This window comes from Anolis sagrei, chromosome 9, assembly GCF_037176765.1.
Source record: "Anolis sagrei isolate rAnoSag1 chromosome 9, rAnoSag1.mat, whole genome shotgun sequence".
Taxonomy (NCBI): domain Eukaryota; kingdom Metazoa; phylum Chordata; class Lepidosauria; order Squamata; family Dactyloidae; genus Anolis; species Anolis sagrei.
Window position 1 is genome coordinate 19,807,915 of NC_090029.1, and position 16,585 is coordinate 19,824,499.

Consider the following 16,585-nt stretch of genomic DNA (forward strand, 5'->3'; position numbering starts at 1 on the left):
GCGCCCAGGACTGAGGAGCAATGGGGGAGGAGCCACCAAGCCCCGCCCCCTTATAGAATGCGTCATGTTCGACCCGTATGTTAATTAGGTTTTTCTGCGGGGGGGAAAGGAGGAACTTTCCGGCAACCGGGTTTGCTTTACGGCCGGCCGTGGAAACTGGAGTGAGGAGAATGAGGTCCGAGACAGGTAAGGGTTTTGTTGTGTTTTTGTGTGAAAGGTGTATATTGTATTACAGAGGAAAGAGTTAAGGGGAAGCATAGGGAAGAGGCCTCAATGGGGCAAATGAGGAGAAGGCTAGGCCTGGGCCAACTTGGGCCCTCCAGGTGTTTCTGACTCCAACTCCCACAATTCCTAACAGCCTCAGGCCATTTCTTTTTCCTCTCCAGGTGATTTGGACTCCAATTTTTCCTCTCCAGGTGATTTGGGCCCTCCAGGTGATTTGGACTCCAATTCCCACAATTCCTAACAGCCTCAGGCCCTTTCCTTTTCCTCCCGAGCATTCTCTAGGCCAGGCCTGGGCCAACTTGCGCCCTCCGGGTGATTTGGACTCCAACTCCCACAATTCCTAACAGCCTCAGACCCTTTCCTTTTCCTCTCAAGCCATCTCTAGACCAGGCCTGGGCAACGTTTTGACTCACAAAATTCCTAACAGTCTCAGGCCATTTCATTTGCCTCTCAAGCAAACTTGGGCCTTCGAGGTAATTTGGACTTCAACTCCCACAATTCCTAACACCCTCAGGCCATTTCCTTTTCCTCTCAAGCAATCTCTAAGCCAGGCCAGGGCCAAATTGGGCCCTCCAGGTGATTTGGACTTCGACTTTCACAATTCCTAACAGTCTCAGGCCATTTCCTTTGCCTCTCAAGCAAACTTGGGCCTTCCAGGTAATTTGGACTCCAACTCCCACAATTCCTAACACCCTCAGGCCATTTCCTTTTCCTCTCAAGCAATCTCTAGGCCAGGCCAGGGCCAAATTGGGCCCTCCAGGTGATTTGGACTTCGACTTTCACAATTCCTAACACCCTCAGGCCATTTCCTTTTCCTCTCAAGCAATCTCCAGGCCAGGCCAGGGCCAAATTGGGCCCTCCAGGTGATTTGGACTTCGACTTTCACAATTCCTAACAGCCTCAGGCCATTTCTTTTTCCTCTCGAGCAAACTTGGGCCTTCCACGTAATTTGGACTCCAACTCCCACAATTCCTAAAGCCTCAGGCCACTTCCTTTTCCTCTCAAGCCATCTCTAGGCCAGGCCTGGGCCAACTTGGGCCCTCCAGGTGATTTGGACTCCAACTCCCACAATTCCTAACACCCTCAGGTCATTTCCTTTTCCTCTCAAGCAATCTCTAGGCCACGCCAGGGCCAAATTGGACCCTCCAGGTGATTTGGACTTCGACTTTCACAATTCCTAACAGCCTCAGGCCATTTCCTTTTCCTCTCAAGCAAACTTGGGCCTTCCAGGTGATTTGGACTCCAACTCCCACAATTCCTAAAAGCCTCAGACCCTTTCCTTTTCCTCTCAAGCAATCTCTAGACCAGGCCTGGGCCAACTTAGGCCCTTTAGGTGTTTTGGATTTTGACTCACAAAATTCCTAAGAGCCTCAGGCCATTTCCTTTTCCTCTCAAGCAAACTTGGGCCTTCCAGGTGATTTGGACTCCAACTCCCACAATTCCTAACAGCCTCAGGCCCTTTCTTTTTCCTCTCAAGCAATCTCTAAGCCAGGCCTGGGCCAACTTGGATCCTCTGGGTGATTTGGACTCCAACTCCCACAATTCCTAACACCCTCAGGCCATTTAGCGGCTGAGGGGAGAAAGGAATGGGCCTGAAGCTGTTAGGAATTGTGGGAGTTGATGTCCCAAACACCTGAAGGGCCCAAGTTGATCCAGACCTGCATTCATAGAATAACAGTCATAGAATCGTAGAGTTGGAAGAGACCGTATGGGCCATCTAGTCCAACCCCCTGCCATGTGGAAAAAGCACAATCAAAATATCCCTGACAATGGGCTATCCAGCCTTTGTTTTAAAGTTTTCATTACACGCCAAGGCAGAGAGTTCCGCTGCTGAACAGATCTTCTTACAGTCAGGAAGTTCTTCCTAATGTTCATGTGGAATCTCCTTTACTGTCATTTAACCCATTGCTTCGACTACATTCTTAACTAGGAGTCAGTTGTGGATTGGATGTTTGTAACTCGGGTTTTGTGTATGTATATATATATATATGTATGTGTGTGTGTGTATAATATATATACACACACACACACACACACACACGGTGCTCCGTGCGGTCATGCTGGCCACATGACCTTGGAGGTATCTATTGAGAACACCGGCTCTTTGGCTTAGAAACTGAGATGGGCAGCACCCCCAGAGTCAGACACGACTAGACTTAATGTCAGAGGAAACCTTTAACTTTATACCGTATATACTCGAGTAGAAGACGGCCCGAATATAAGCCAAGGCACCTAATTTTATCACAAGAACACTGGGAAAACATACCACTCGAGTATAAGCCAAGGGTGGGAAATGCAGCAGCTACTGGTAAATTTCAAAATGAAAATATAGATACCATTAAAATTACATTAATTGAGGCATCAGTAGGTTAAATGTTTTTGAATATTTACATAAAACTGCAATTGAAGATAAGACTGTCCAACTCTGATTAAATCATTATTCTAACCTTCTTCAATGTAAATGTGTTTACATATCCTTTCAGTAATCACTATAGTTTGTTTTAACTATACATTTTGGGGGAAATGCTGTGTGTATATGAATAAGGAAAAGTGGGAAAGACTGATGCAGAGACAAAGAGAGGAAGGTGCGCACTGCACCGAGAAAGGAGGAGAGGAAGGAGAGCTGGGTTGCTGTGCAGAGAGGTGAGAGTCCTGGCAGAAGGATATGGGGTTGAAAGAAGCCCTCCTTTCAACCACACGCGTTCTTTCTAAGACCGTCACCCGAATATAAGCCGAGGAGGGCTTTTTCAGCCTAAACAGGGCTGAAAATTAGGCTTATACATGAGTATATTCCGTATAATGTAAGTATGTATGTTTCTATGTTTGTTCCAGGGGGCCCTGGTGGGACAGCGGGTTAAACCGCTGAGCTGCTGAACTTGCTGACCAAAAGGTTGGCAGTTCAAATCTGGGGAGCGGGCAGAGCTCCTGCAGTTAGGTCCAGCTTCGGCCAACCTAGCAGTTCGAAAACATGGAAATATGAGTAGATCAATAGGTACTGCTTTCGTGGAAACATAATGGCGCTCCATACAGTCATTCCAGCCACGTGACTTTAGAGGCGTCTACAGACAACACCGCTCTTTGGCTTAGAAATGGAGATGAGCACCAACCCTTCAGAGTTGGACACAACTAGACTTAACTAGACTGTAGGAATTATTGGCACCAGAAAAGTTGTTTTGTAAAGCATTTTATTTTGAGACACATGGAACATTCTGGATATTTAATAGAATAAAAAAAAAAACCCTGATGCAATGGAGATCAGGTTTTTTTTTCATGTATGCCATTTTAAGGTCTTTGATTAAATTGTAATGAGATTTTGCTTAATTATTGACCTTAAAGCACTTGACAGAGTAGGTCATTGGTGTATTTCTGAAAAAGAAGTCGTAATTCAGATTACTGTGTCCTCTAATAGTTCACTACGCAGTGAGGGAAGTCTTCCCACTCCTTCCTGATGAATAAATAAACCACTATATGTGAAACCTTTCCTGGTGTGATGGCTGGGTGTTCCTTGGTTTGCGGTTAGTCACATTAAGGAGACAGTGTTTGCTATCCATGTTGCTTTTTCAAAAGGGCCACATCCTGGTTGATATGATTTGGTATTTACTGAACACGGAGTCTCAGATAATTTCTAGAACTGGCATATGTTTCATGAAAAACCCCTGTTGCTAAATCCCAGAATTTACTTCCAAATAAACATACATAGGGGCAAGACTTTAAATGATTTTGCAAGTCTCTGGGATTTGAAAACTTTTGGAATTCCCCAGCCAGCATGGCCAGTAGGGAATTACAGTCTCAAGAAGTAATGTTTCAGGATCACTAATTTAGGAGTTTGGGCTAAAGAATGTACATGTTTACATTTCTGATGGTATTAATTGAGCTCCTAGTGGTGCAGCGGGTTAAACCACTGAGTTGCTGGACTTGCTGACTGAAGGGTTGGTGGTTCAAATCTGGGGAGCAAGGTGCGTTCCCGCTGTTAGCTCCAGCTTCTGTGAACCTAGCAGTTTGAAAACATGCAAATGTGAGTAGATCAATAGGTACCGCTTCGGCGGGAAGGTAACAGTGCTCCATGCAGTCATGCTGGCCAAATGACCTTGGAGACATCTACGGACAATGCCGGCTCTTCAACTTAGAAATTAAGATGAGCACCACCACCCCAGAGTTGGACACAACTAAACGTAATGTCAAGGGGAAACCTTTACCTAATTGAGAAATGGTGTTCTTAAATCCAAGTGGTTTATTTATTTATTTATCGCGTCAGGGGCAACCAGACAATTGTATTACATTTCTAACAGAACAGACAAAACACAAAGTTTGCAAGCTTGGTAGTTGATTAAATGTCCTTTGATCAGTATCTGGCCACTTGGAGTGCCTCTGGTGTTGCCGCAAGGAGGTCCTCCATTGTGCCTATAGCAGGGCTCAGGTTGCATTGCAGCAGGTGGTCAGTGGTTTGCTCTTCTCCACACTCACATGTCGTGGATTCCACTTTGTAGCCCCATTTCTTAAGGTTGGCTCTGCATCTCGTGGTGCCAGAACACAGTTTGTTCAGTGCTTTCCAAGTCGCCCAGTCTTCTGTGTGCCCAGGAGGGAGTCTCTCATTTGGTATCAGCCATTGGTTGAGGTTCTGGGTTTGAGCCTGCCACTTTTGGACTCTCGCTTGCTGAGGTGTTCCAGTGAGTGTCTCTGTAGATCTTAGAAAACAATGTCTTGATTTACATCGTTGACGTGCTGGCTGATACCCAAACAAAGGATGAGCTGGAGACGTCACTGCCTTGGTCCTTTCACTATTGGCTGCTACTTCCCGGTGGATGTCAGGTGGTGCAATACTGGCTAAACAGTGTAATTTCTCCAATGGTGTAGGGCGCAGACACCCCGTGATAATGTCTCATTAAGAGCCACATCTACTGTTTTAGCGTGGTGAGATGTGTTCTACACTGGGCATGCATACTCAGCAGCAGAGTAGCATAGCGAAAGGGCAGATGTCTTCACCGTGTCTGGTTGTGATCCCCAGGTTGTGCCAGTCAGCTTTCGTATGATATTGTTTCTAGCACCCACTTTTTGCTTGATGTTCAGGCAGTGCTTCTTGTAGGTCAGAGCACGGTCCAGAGTGTCTCCCAGGTATTTGGGTGTGCTGCAATGCTCCAGTGGGATTCCTTCCCAGGTAATAATCAAAGCTCGGGATGCTTGTCTGTTCTTAAGGTGAAAGGTACATGTCTGTGTTTTAGATGGGTTAGGGATCAGCTGGTTTTCCCTGTAGTGGGCGGTAAGATCACCTAGAGCTTCAGAGAGCTTCTGTTCAACCATCTCAAAGCTCCCTGCTGATGGCACGATCATCAGCATAGATGAAACTCTGTCTCTTCTGGCAGTGGCTGGTCATTTGTGTAGATGTTGAACATGGATGGAGCAAGCACGCTCCCCTGAGGCAGGCCGTTCTTCTGTTTCTGCCATCTGTTTCTCTGGTCCTGGAACTCAACAAAAACGCTCCTGTTTTGTAGCAGGTTTCCTATGAGGCGGTTGAGGTGGTAATCCTTTGTGATACTATATATTTTTCTCAGGAGGGGGCGGTGGTTTACAGTATCATAAGCCGCTGACAAGTCTATGAAGACAGCTCCTGTGATCTGCTGCCTTTCAAAGCCATCTTCTATGTGCTGGGTCAGGTTCAGCACTTCAGCATTTTTGTGTGTGTTAGCTTGAATCCAAAGGCTGGTAAAAATTACAGGATATACATTTTAAAAATCATCACCATCATATTACCACTTGGATTCAGCGCAAGTGCTGAATCCAAGTGGTAATATGATGGTGATGATTTTTAAAATGTATATCCTGTAATTTTTACCAGCCTTTGGATTCAAGCTAACACAAAAAATTAAAATAGCTATGGATGAACTCTTTTATCAATAAAAACATATAAAAATTAAAGTAATTAAATTATCAGTAGCTTTAAACGCATTTCAAAATATAATCCACTACAATGGAAAAAGTAAAAACAGTACAGGCCAATGATTAAAAGCTTTTCCGTTTAAACAGTTCCCAAAAGATCAAAAGTCTTTACCTGCCTCTGGAAGGATGCTGTGGGAGGAACCAGCCAAGCTTGTCTAGAAGGACAGGTCCAGGGGATGGGAGTAGCCACCAAGAAAGGCTTTGCTTGCATTTCTACCACTTGTACCTGTGGCAGAGCAGTGGCCAGTGACGCTGTTGTAAACACAGGAGTTGTGCGCTCTCTACTCAATAGTCTGGCTGCAGCTGTTTCGACCAGCTGAAATTTTCCAGCATTCCTCAAAGGCATCCCTGTACAGAGCACATTTCCATCACCCAAATGGGATGGAACTAAGGCATATGTCAGCATGGCCAGATCAGTTTCATGCACACTGTGAAATTCTTGTTTGTTTGCTTGGCTTCTCTGTTCAGTTCTCATTGCAGTCTAGTCATCTTCCTTTAAAAAAAAATCAGAACAGAGCTTGGAAAAATTGTTTTGCAAAGCACAGGTAGCATATCCACCGGCCCTACAGGCTGAGTTATTCTGGGGAAAAGTCACCTTCTGAACTACGTTTCAGAATCAGTTCAAATTGGTTGAAACTGAAATGTATATCTTAGAAAATAAATCAGCAGGTTCGGTGCTGTAGCTGACGGAAAGCTCAGGGTTAGACTGGATGCAAGCTTTTTAAAAAATAATCTTTATTAAATATTTTCAAAAACACATGTTAATTTAAAAAGAAAAAATTGTCATTAGATTTTTAAAAAACAGACATAATAGAGAAAGAGAAGAAAAAAGAGAGAGAAAGAGAAAGGTACAAAATATAAACAAAGCAGAAAATATTGTTTTCTTCGGTCCAACTTCCGGGAAACTTTGAGGACTTCTTCCTTTTCCTTCTTCTGTGGATTCTCAGTTCTTTGTTTCTTTTCTTTCTTTTTCCGTTTTCCCTCTTCTTCTTCTTCTTATCTTATTTTTAGTATTTGTGAGACAGTTCTATGAATATTCATATCCTACTTTTAATTTCTTATTTTAAATATTCATTTATCACTGTCCAATCTGTTTCTTTTTCTATTTTCCCCTTTATATTTTGGTAATAGATAACTTAGCCTGTCCATGTTTTTTATATCCATAATTTTTTTTATTCCAATCATCAATTGTGGGTGCTTATAGATACTCTTAAGAACTGCAGCCAGCAAAAATCCACTTTAGAAGCATCCCTGCGCATGGCCTGAGATTATCATTTCCTTACATTGATTCATTTAACTAACTATTTTGACAGATATTGAATAATCAAGAAGGTATGGGAGGTATATGTAAGTGTACCTAAATATTATGGACAAAGAATTATGCCTTGGTTTGTGCATTTTCAATGGCAGTCCTTGCCCAGTACAGTGCCTAATTCCACACAGAAAGCCAACCCTGAAAAGGGCTATTGAATCAAAGAGAAGGCGGCTGTGGAATTTTCCCCTCCTGCTGTAGAGTGGGTTTTGAGAAAAGAAAGACAGGCCATTCTCCAGAATTGTTCACTAAGAATCACCAGAAGTTGCTATGGTACTTTCTGTCACACAATTGTTGTCTGCCATTTTGGCTTTAAAAATGATTTTAGCTGTTAATGAGATGGTAAAGTTTATGATGATCGAATAGATTTCTATTTAAGAAAACTATTGCTGAACATGTGGGAGCGGGTTCAGTGTATGATAAAATAATAATAATAATAATAATAATAATAATAATAATAATGCATGATTCCATTACACTTAGAAAGATCAATTACTGCATATACTTGAGTATAAGCCAAGCTTTTCAGCCCTTTTTACGTTGAAAAAGCCCCCCTCAGCTTATACTCAAGTCAAGGTTTTTTATTATTTTACTCTATTATATTATCTACCTGCGTGACCGCATCTCAGTTTATGAACCCAAGTGTTCTCTTCGTTCATCCGGAGAGGCCCTGCTAGCGATCCCACCTGCGTCACAGGCGCGTTTGGTGGGGACGAGGGACAGGGCCTTCTCTGTGGTTGCCCCCCGACTTTGGAACACCCTCCCCAAAGATATTAGACTAGCACCCACGTTGGCAGTCTTTAGGAAGAACTTGAAGACCTGGCTATTTCGATGTGCCTTTCCAGAATAGGACAGCTCCCAGCACTATGTCCCCAGAAGCACCTTATTTGAGTGCTTCTTTGACTCTCTGCACATTGCACTTGCCCAGAATTCCAACATGCCATCTGTCACACCCAGCACGTTTTAACCTGTACCCATCAATGGTCGGGCCCTGGTTTTATTGCGTAATAGTGTAATGTTTTGTTATTGCTTATGTTTTTAATTTGCTTTGTATCGTGTTGTTATTGTTTGCTGTTGTTGTGTTGAGGCCTTGGCCTTTGTAAGCCACATCGAGTTCTTTGGGAGATGCTAGCAGGGTACAAATAAAGTTTAATAATAATAATAATTATTATTATTATTATTATTATATGTACATTTGTTTACTCGTTTGTTATTTTTACATTTATTATTTTACTCTATTATTACTAATATTAAATTTATTATTTTACTCTGTTATTGTTGTTATTGCATTTATTATTTTATTATTATTTTATTACATTTATTATTTTACTCTTTTTTATTATTGGAAGTATAAGTAAGCACAGTGTTGTGACTCAGCTGGAATCACAGAGTATCTCTGATGAGGATGATGGGACTCAGGTTCACAGTCTGGTTCAAAATGTCCCTGTTTAGACGTCCCTGTTATAAACAGTGAAGAAGTGCAATTTCCCACAGCAAGGAATGAGAGTGTTGATACTGAAAATAGCCAGATGCAGGTGCAGTTTGACTCAGAGAAGGAGGACAGTTCTCAGCCTGATAATGAGCAAGCAGGGAAACAGGCTGATACTAACTAACGAACAGACTGACCTTGACGAAATGGGAACCTTAGATTGGGCTGACCGTTTGGAATTCTGAGTTCGAAGGAGTGTGAGAATAGCTAACAAGAGGGAGGCCAGAGGCCAAAGAAATGCTTTCATGTTTTGCAAAGGGTATTAAGCAGTGTGTTTGAGACCAAATCTTTGTCAAGACAACTCTGCGTTTTACCAAGAAGCTTTGCTTCTATGGATTATCTTGCATGTTCTCTTGGGTTTTTGTTTTGCTGGTGCCTTTTTGGATTAATCTTCAAAGTGGTATTTTATATTGATCTTTTGAAACATTACCTTTGCTTTTAAGACCTTTAATCTTTTATTTTTAATAAACTATAAAGACTTCTGGCTGTGTGCAATTTGGTGTTTTTCAGCAAGGTGATCTACTCTAAGGAGTGACACACATTTACATTGAAGAAGGTTAGAATAATGGTTTAATCAGAGTTGGACAGTCTTATCTTAAATTACAGTTTTATGTAAATATTCAGAAACAACTAACCTACCGATGCCTCAATTAATGTAATTTTATTGATATCTATTTTATTTTGAAATTTAGCAGTAGCTGCTGCATTTCCCACCCTCGGTTTATACTTGAGTCAATACATTTTCCCAGTTTTTGTGGTAAAATTAGGTGCTTCAACTTATATTCAGGTCAGCTTATACTCGAGTATATACAATAACTTAGATAAATTCTGTATTTTTGGTTGCCTCCCTCCCCCAAATTCCTGTTTGTCTCACTCAAGGAAATAGCAGATAGCATTGCTTGCACTGTTCCAGAGTCAACCAGTTAGTCAATGATTCCCAATCTTTGGTCCTCTAGATCGTTGAGACTTCAATTCCCAGAGGCCCCAGACAGTTTGGCCAGCTGTCAGGAATTTTGGGATCAGAAGTTTATTTATATTTATTTATTTATTTCAGTTACTTCTACCCCGCCCTTCTCACCCCCCCAAGGGGGGACTCAGGGCGGCTTACAAAGGAAGGCACAATTCGATGCCCATGTCAAAAATACATACATACATAAAAGCAATTAAACAGTTAACAGGTTAAAAAACATCAGTACATAACACAATAGTAAACAATCTCATGGTCAGTGTTCAGAGTTCCATAAATCCATTCCATTCCGTCAATTCCTGCCCATCATCAAGGTCTTTCCTTTAGCTGCCAGAATGTCCAAAAGCCTGGTCCCACATCTAGGTCTTCAATTTTTTTCTGAATGAAAAAAGGGAAGTCGCTGATCTAATCTCCCCGGGGAGTGAGTTCCACAGGTGAGGGGCCACTACCGAGAAGGCCCTGCTCCTCGTCTCCACCAGCCTCACTTGTGATAGAGGTGGTGTCGAGAGCAGGGCCTCCCCAGAAGATCTTAGACTCTGAGGTGGGACGTAGAGGGAGATCCATTCGGACAGATACACTGGGCCGGAACCGTATAGGGTTTTGTAGGTCAAAACCAGCACTTTGAATTGTGCTCGGAATTGGATCGCCAGCCAGTGGAGCTGACACAACAGGGGGTGGTATGCTCCCTGTATGCCGTTCCGGTGAGCAATCTGGCTGCCTCCCGCTGGACTAGTTGGAGTTTCCGAGCAGTCTTCAAAGGCAACCCCACGTAGAGTGTGTTGCAGTAATCCAATCGGGATGTGACAAGAGCGTGGACCACCGTGGCCAGATCCGACTTCCCAAGGTATGGGCGCAGCTGGCGCACAAGTTTTAGTTGTGCAAAAGCTCTCCCGGCCACCGCCAAGACCTGGGGCTCCAGGCTCAGCGATGAGTCCAGGATCAGTCCCAATATGCGAACCTGCATCTTCGAACCTGCGTTTAAAACATGTGGAAGATCAGCGGTTAAGAACCACTGAGCTAGACAAACACCTCACAGATTATTGCACAGAAGTGTGCTACCACTTCCCAACCTTTTGGCTCGAGGTGTTTTGGACTTCAGCTCTCAGAAGCCCAACCAGCTTCTCTAATTGCCAGGAAGTCCTAAACACCTGGAGGCTCAAGGGTTGGAACCACTGCTTAGATGTCTGTTCTGTCATTTCTATAAGATGCCTAAGGCAGTATATGGTTCTGCCTGCACCATCCCCACTATCATTATATATTCATACCAATTATGTGAGTTAGAGTTTAGCCTGAGAAGATGTTTCTAGCCTACAAACTTCCACCAGCTTCTTTCAGGACATCTAATGGTTAGCCATAATAGGTAGCGAAGCCCAAAATTATCTGGAAGGCTACCAATTCTTAGTCCTAGTCTAAGCTGACCTGCCCTGGATTCAGTTGCTTCTTTTTCTATTAGTCAGAGACACCCACCAATCTGCTTGCTGGGGAAAGTGCTCTTGTGCACCAGCAGCACCAATCCCTTCTCCTGAAAAGTTGAGCAAAACAACATCTTCTCCACCCCTCCGAAATCCAAGCCTCACCCTGAAGACTGAGAATCAAGTCTTATCTTATCATGTTGAGGTTTGACTAAGATAAAAGTTATAATAGGACTCTTACCCCATTGTTTCACACCTTTTCCAGGCACAAACGGGAAGAAATTCCTGCACATTCCTTGTGCAAATGCCAGAAAACTTGAAGGAGGGGTTGGTGAGCCCAAATACAAAGTGGCTGGTAAAAATCCACGTTGGGTAATTGGCATCTGTGACTCCATTGGCCATTTTAGGAGTCCCCAGTGGCGCAATGGGTTAACCTTACTTACTTAGGTGATCCCTCGTAGCCCAAGGATGATGGTCCTCCAAGTCTGGTGTCTTGGTGGTGGGTTCAAAGGTGGCTGTGGAGCCTGTATGTTCTCCCATGGTGAGAACAACGGTTTCCAGGTGGAAGGCGGTCCTGGTCAAGGTTGGTTTGACGCACCTTCCTCTTGCCACGTTTTTCCCTTTTGCCCTCTTTGAATTCTGCAGCACTGCTGGTCACAACTGATCTCCAGTTAGAGCGCTCAAGGGCCAGGGCTTCCCAGTTCTCCGTGTCTATGCCACAGTTTTTAAGGTTGGTTTTAAGCCCATCTTCAAACCTCTTTTCCTGTCCACCAACATTACATTTCCCGTTCTTGAGTTGGGAGTATAGTAATTGCTTTGGGAGATGGTGATTGGGCATTTGAACAACATAGCCAGTCCAGTGGAGTTGATAACATAGGAGCATTATTTTATTATTTATTTATTTACAACATATATATCCCGCCCATATCAGCCCGAAGGCGACCCAGCGTGGCGTACAAGTCGACAACAATTAGATGCCATATATAAAATACACACATCGGTAAAAAGCAAAAAACATCACAATACATTTAAAAACCATAAAAACAATGAATAATAAAAATTATAAAAACTGTGTCATTTTGTTCAAATCCCCGACCGTTCCATCTTCTTAGCCGTTCCTAGTTCATTTCCAATTTGAGTTTTTGGGCATGCTATGGTTCCAAACGCTTGCTCAAAGAGCCAGGTTTTCTCTTTTTTGAAAGATCAGGAGGGAGGGGGCTGATCTAATATCACTAGGCAGGAGTTCCACAGCCGAGGGACCACCACAGAGAAGGCCCTGTATCTCATCCCTGCCAAATGTGCTTGTGAAGCAGGTGGGATCGAGAGCAGGGCCTCCTCGGACGATCTCAAGTTCCTGGAAGGTTCATAGGGAGAGATGCGTTCAGATAGATAACTTCAATGCTGGTGGTCTTTGCTTCTTCCAGCACACTTGCTGGAAGAATGGGTTAAATCCTTGTGCTGGCAGGATTGCTGAACAAAAGGTGGGTGGTTTGAATCCGGGGAGCGAGGTAAGCTCCCACCTGTCAGCTCCAGCTTCTCGTGCAGGGACATGAGAGAAGCCTTCCACGGGATGGTAAAACATCTGGCCGTCCCTTGGGCAATGTCCTTGCAGACAGCCAATTCTCTCACACCAGAAGCGACTTGCAATTTCTCAAGTCGCTCCTGACACAGACACAAAAAATGGCCATCTTTGAGGCTAAAAAAAGCTCTGCCTGTTGTAACCGTGCTCTGTTCTTTTCGCCCTTGATTTTAGGCCTTGGAATTTCTCTTGCTTCTGTGACATTACCTGCCTAGAATGGACCCTGTTGTTCTGAGTTACATGGACAGTTTGCTGAGGCGGTCGGATGTCTTGCTGCTGGACCCTCCCTGCTGGCTTAATGATCACATCATTGGCTTTGCCTTTGAGTACTTTGCCTGTGATCAGTTCCAAGACTTTGCTGATCAGGTCTGTTTCATTAGCCCTGAGGTGGCTCAGTTCATCAAGTGCAGCCCCAGCCAGGAGGAGTTGGCTCTGTTCCTTGAACCACTGAACCTCCATAAAAGGAAAATTGTTTTCCTGGCCATTAATGACAACTCCAACCAGGCTGCTGGTGGCACCCACTGGAGCCTACTGGTTTACTTCCAGGGGAAAAACAGTTTTGCCCACTATGATTCCCATACCAGGAGCAACTCTGCCCATGCCAGACGGGTTGCGGCGAAACTGGAGCCCTTTCTTGGCAAAAGAGGCCAGATTGCCTTTGTAGAAGAGAAAGCCCCCGCCCAGCAGAACAGCTATGACTGTGGGATGTACGTCATCTGCAACACGGAAGTCCTGTGCAAAGAATTCTTCCAGGGACAAGAGGAGCCCATGTTGCAGCTCCTTACTCCTTCGTATATAACAAGCAAGAGAGAAGAATGGAAGAAACTCATTGCAAAGCTCGCTCAGAAGTGACCTGCCAACCTCTCAAGTGTTGCGTACTTATATTCTTGTCTTGCTCTCTGTGCCTGGGGGGGGGGGGGGGGGGGGAGCTTGTGCCATAGGGTTTCCTTACGGAAAGAATGTACTTACCTCTGCGTTTCTGTATTGCCTTATTCTTCAGTTGATCAGGAGGGAGATAGATAATAGGAAGTGGGTATGCCTCTTCCCAGAGGTGTGGGACAATTATGTTTTTGTCTAGGCATGAGCAAACTTGGCCCCTCCAGGTGTTTTGGACTTCAACTCCCACCATTCCTAACAGCCGGTCTGTCACAACTCTGGATAGATTCACCTTGCCCAAGACACTACCACACACCAAGGCTGTAGGTTTTGTAGTTTATCGAGAAAAAAGCAAAATCAAAACAGAGAAATAAAGAAGTAAAGTTCAATGAGCAACACAGAGCCTTAAATGCAAAGGCAAAGTTTCCAGGTTCCAAAGGCAAATAACATGAAGCATAAACCTTTAGCATTGGTTAAGCAAAGGTCCATGGCAGCAAGACAAAGTCTCCAAAAATCAGGATCAAAATCAAAGTCCCAAAGAGCCAGAAGCTTTCCGCAAAAGCCAAGGTAATTCCACAGAAGTTAACAGGGTAAAAGCAACATTGGACTGACAGAGAATGCCCTTCAACCAGATCATTAAATAAGTTTCCCCAACATAAAAGCATTATGTTGACCTCTAGCTTCACGCTTGTTGGCAAGGCATGCGCTTCTTCAAACTCTTAATTGCAAACGGTCCTCTCTAATCAAATCTCCACTATCTTCAAGGCCGGTTAGCTCATTATCTTCGCCCTGCCGGGCCTGGTCACCCTGGGAACCAAGAGGCCCGGCGCTCCCAGAAGGAGCCTCCACCTGGAGCTCCGAACTTTCACTATCTTTATCTACAACCACATTCTTTTCTCTGGGGAACAGAAATGCCGTCTCTTCTTCAGAATCAACACTTTCTGTTTCAACTGCCTCACTAACCGGACCATGTTCGGGATCTGTAACCCATCATCCTTCTCGTCCTGAGGAAACTCAAGTTCAGAAAGCTCAGGCTCAGACTGAACCACAACACGGTCGGCTGTTAGGAATGGTGGGAGTTGAAGTCCTGAAAACACCTGGAGGGCCCAAGTTTGCCCATGCCTGCTCTGTCCCCAAATCTACATCACAAGTCCTTGCTATGTTTTGTTGTGATGCTGTTTCAGTGAGGTCAGCAGTCTCAAAAATGCACCTGGAAGTGAGATTGATGGTGTAATGCTTCAAAATGGTTGTGAGGCTCGTTCCAAAACTCTTCATAATATTGTCAGCCCCCTCCCCACACACACAGACACTGCAATAGAAAGTTGTTTTGTTTACTAAGCAGACATTTTCTTAGCACAGGCAAAGGAATCCCCAATGTTGTCTCTGATCAGCAGGGGAAAAAAAGCCAGGAATCTTTCTTGAGTGCTGAAAGGGATGGTGTTTTCTCCATGGAAAGTCAAACAAGGAGGAATTGCTCTGTGCCACTGTCCATGGAGAAAGCGGAGCTCTTACCTGCTGGCATTAACCTAAATCCTATTGTTTGTTTAACCAGTGTAGACTGATTCAATCAATGCGAAGCCAACCCTTATATAAATTCCCTTTATTCAGCAGGTCTTTGATCAGGACTAACTATTCAGACCATCATCCCTCCTGAGTGGGCGGAACGGTCTGGAAGTTCATCTTGCAGAGACAGAAGAGTTCCCCACCCTTGCTATAAAGCAAAGGAGAGTTGCTAGGTGTGCTTCCTGTCATTTATTTAGCATGCTATGAATTTTTGTTAGGATGCTGCATTTCTAAATGGGTTGTGAGATGAAACTGCTGAAGAGGAAAGGGGGGAGCCCAAGTTTTCCACTCCCAATGCCTAGCAGAGAAAGAAAAAACAAAAACCCCAATTATCGTGTGTTTTTGTCTATCCTTTGTGACCTCTGGTTGACTGAGACATTTGTTTGGAGGTACCTTCCATTGGGCTTTTGCATGTGCTGAGCACTGTACCACACTGAACTCTTGATATAGTTGTGGAAGCAAAAGGACTTGAGGATATTATTGGGAGCAGGGATTGAGTTTTAAATTTTTTCAAAAGGAGGAATTACACAGTAGCTTAGTGTCCAGCTAAGTCAGGTATGGGCAAACCCAGGCTCGGGGGCTGGATGCGGCCCTTTGGGCTTTTTCCTCAGGCCCTCTTCTGTCTCACCACCCTGTCCTTCTTTCTTTCTTTTCTCCTTCCCACCCTCTTTCTCATTCTCTTCCAACCCTTCATCCCTCCTTACCGCCCTCTCTTTCCTTGCTCCTTTCCTCCTTCCCTTCCTTACCTCCATCTTTCTCCCTCTCTCCTTCCTTCCTTTCCACACTTTTGTCTTTCCTTTCTTCTCTTTTGTCTTTCTTTGTCTTCCTTCTCTCTTTCCTCTTTCTCCCTCCCTGCGTTCCTTTCCACCCTTTCCTCCTCCTTCTCCTTTCTTCCTTCCCTTTCATCCTTCCTTCCTTCCCTCCCTTTTGTCTCCCCTTCTTCCCTCTTTCCTTCCATCTTCCCTCTGTTCCTTCCCTTTCTCCTTCCATCCTTCCCTCTTCCCTCCCTCTCTCCCTTTCTTTCCTTCCTTCCTTCCTTCCTTCCTTCCTTCCTGTCTTTCCTTCCTTTATCCTTTCAGCCTTTCTTCCTTCCTTTTTGTCTTTCCTTCCTTCCCTCTTTCTTCCTCTTTCTCTCTCACTCTCCTTCCTTCCTCCCTCCCTTCTCTTCATCCCTCTCTTCCTTCCATCTCTTTTTCCTTCTCTTTCTTCCTTCCCTCTTTCTTCCTCC

At 44.2% G+C, this 16,585-nt stretch overlaps 1 protein-coding gene across 1 annotated transcript; it reads left to right on the forward strand.

Annotated features, from left to right (window-relative positions):
• The first annotated feature begins 59 nt into the window (after positions 1-59).
• SENP8 (SUMO peptidase family member, NEDD8 specific) lies at positions 60-14,882 on the forward strand. Its single transcript, XM_060755582.2, has 2 exons — positions 60-186; positions 13,093-14,882. The coding sequence occupies exon 2, from the start codon at positions 13,135-13,137 to the stop codon at positions 13,768-13,770; it is 636 nt and encodes a 211-aa protein (XP_060611565.1). The 5' UTR covers positions 60-186; positions 13,093-13,134; the 3' UTR covers positions 13,771-14,882.
• The last annotated feature ends 1,703 nt before the right edge of the window (positions 14,883-16,585 follow it).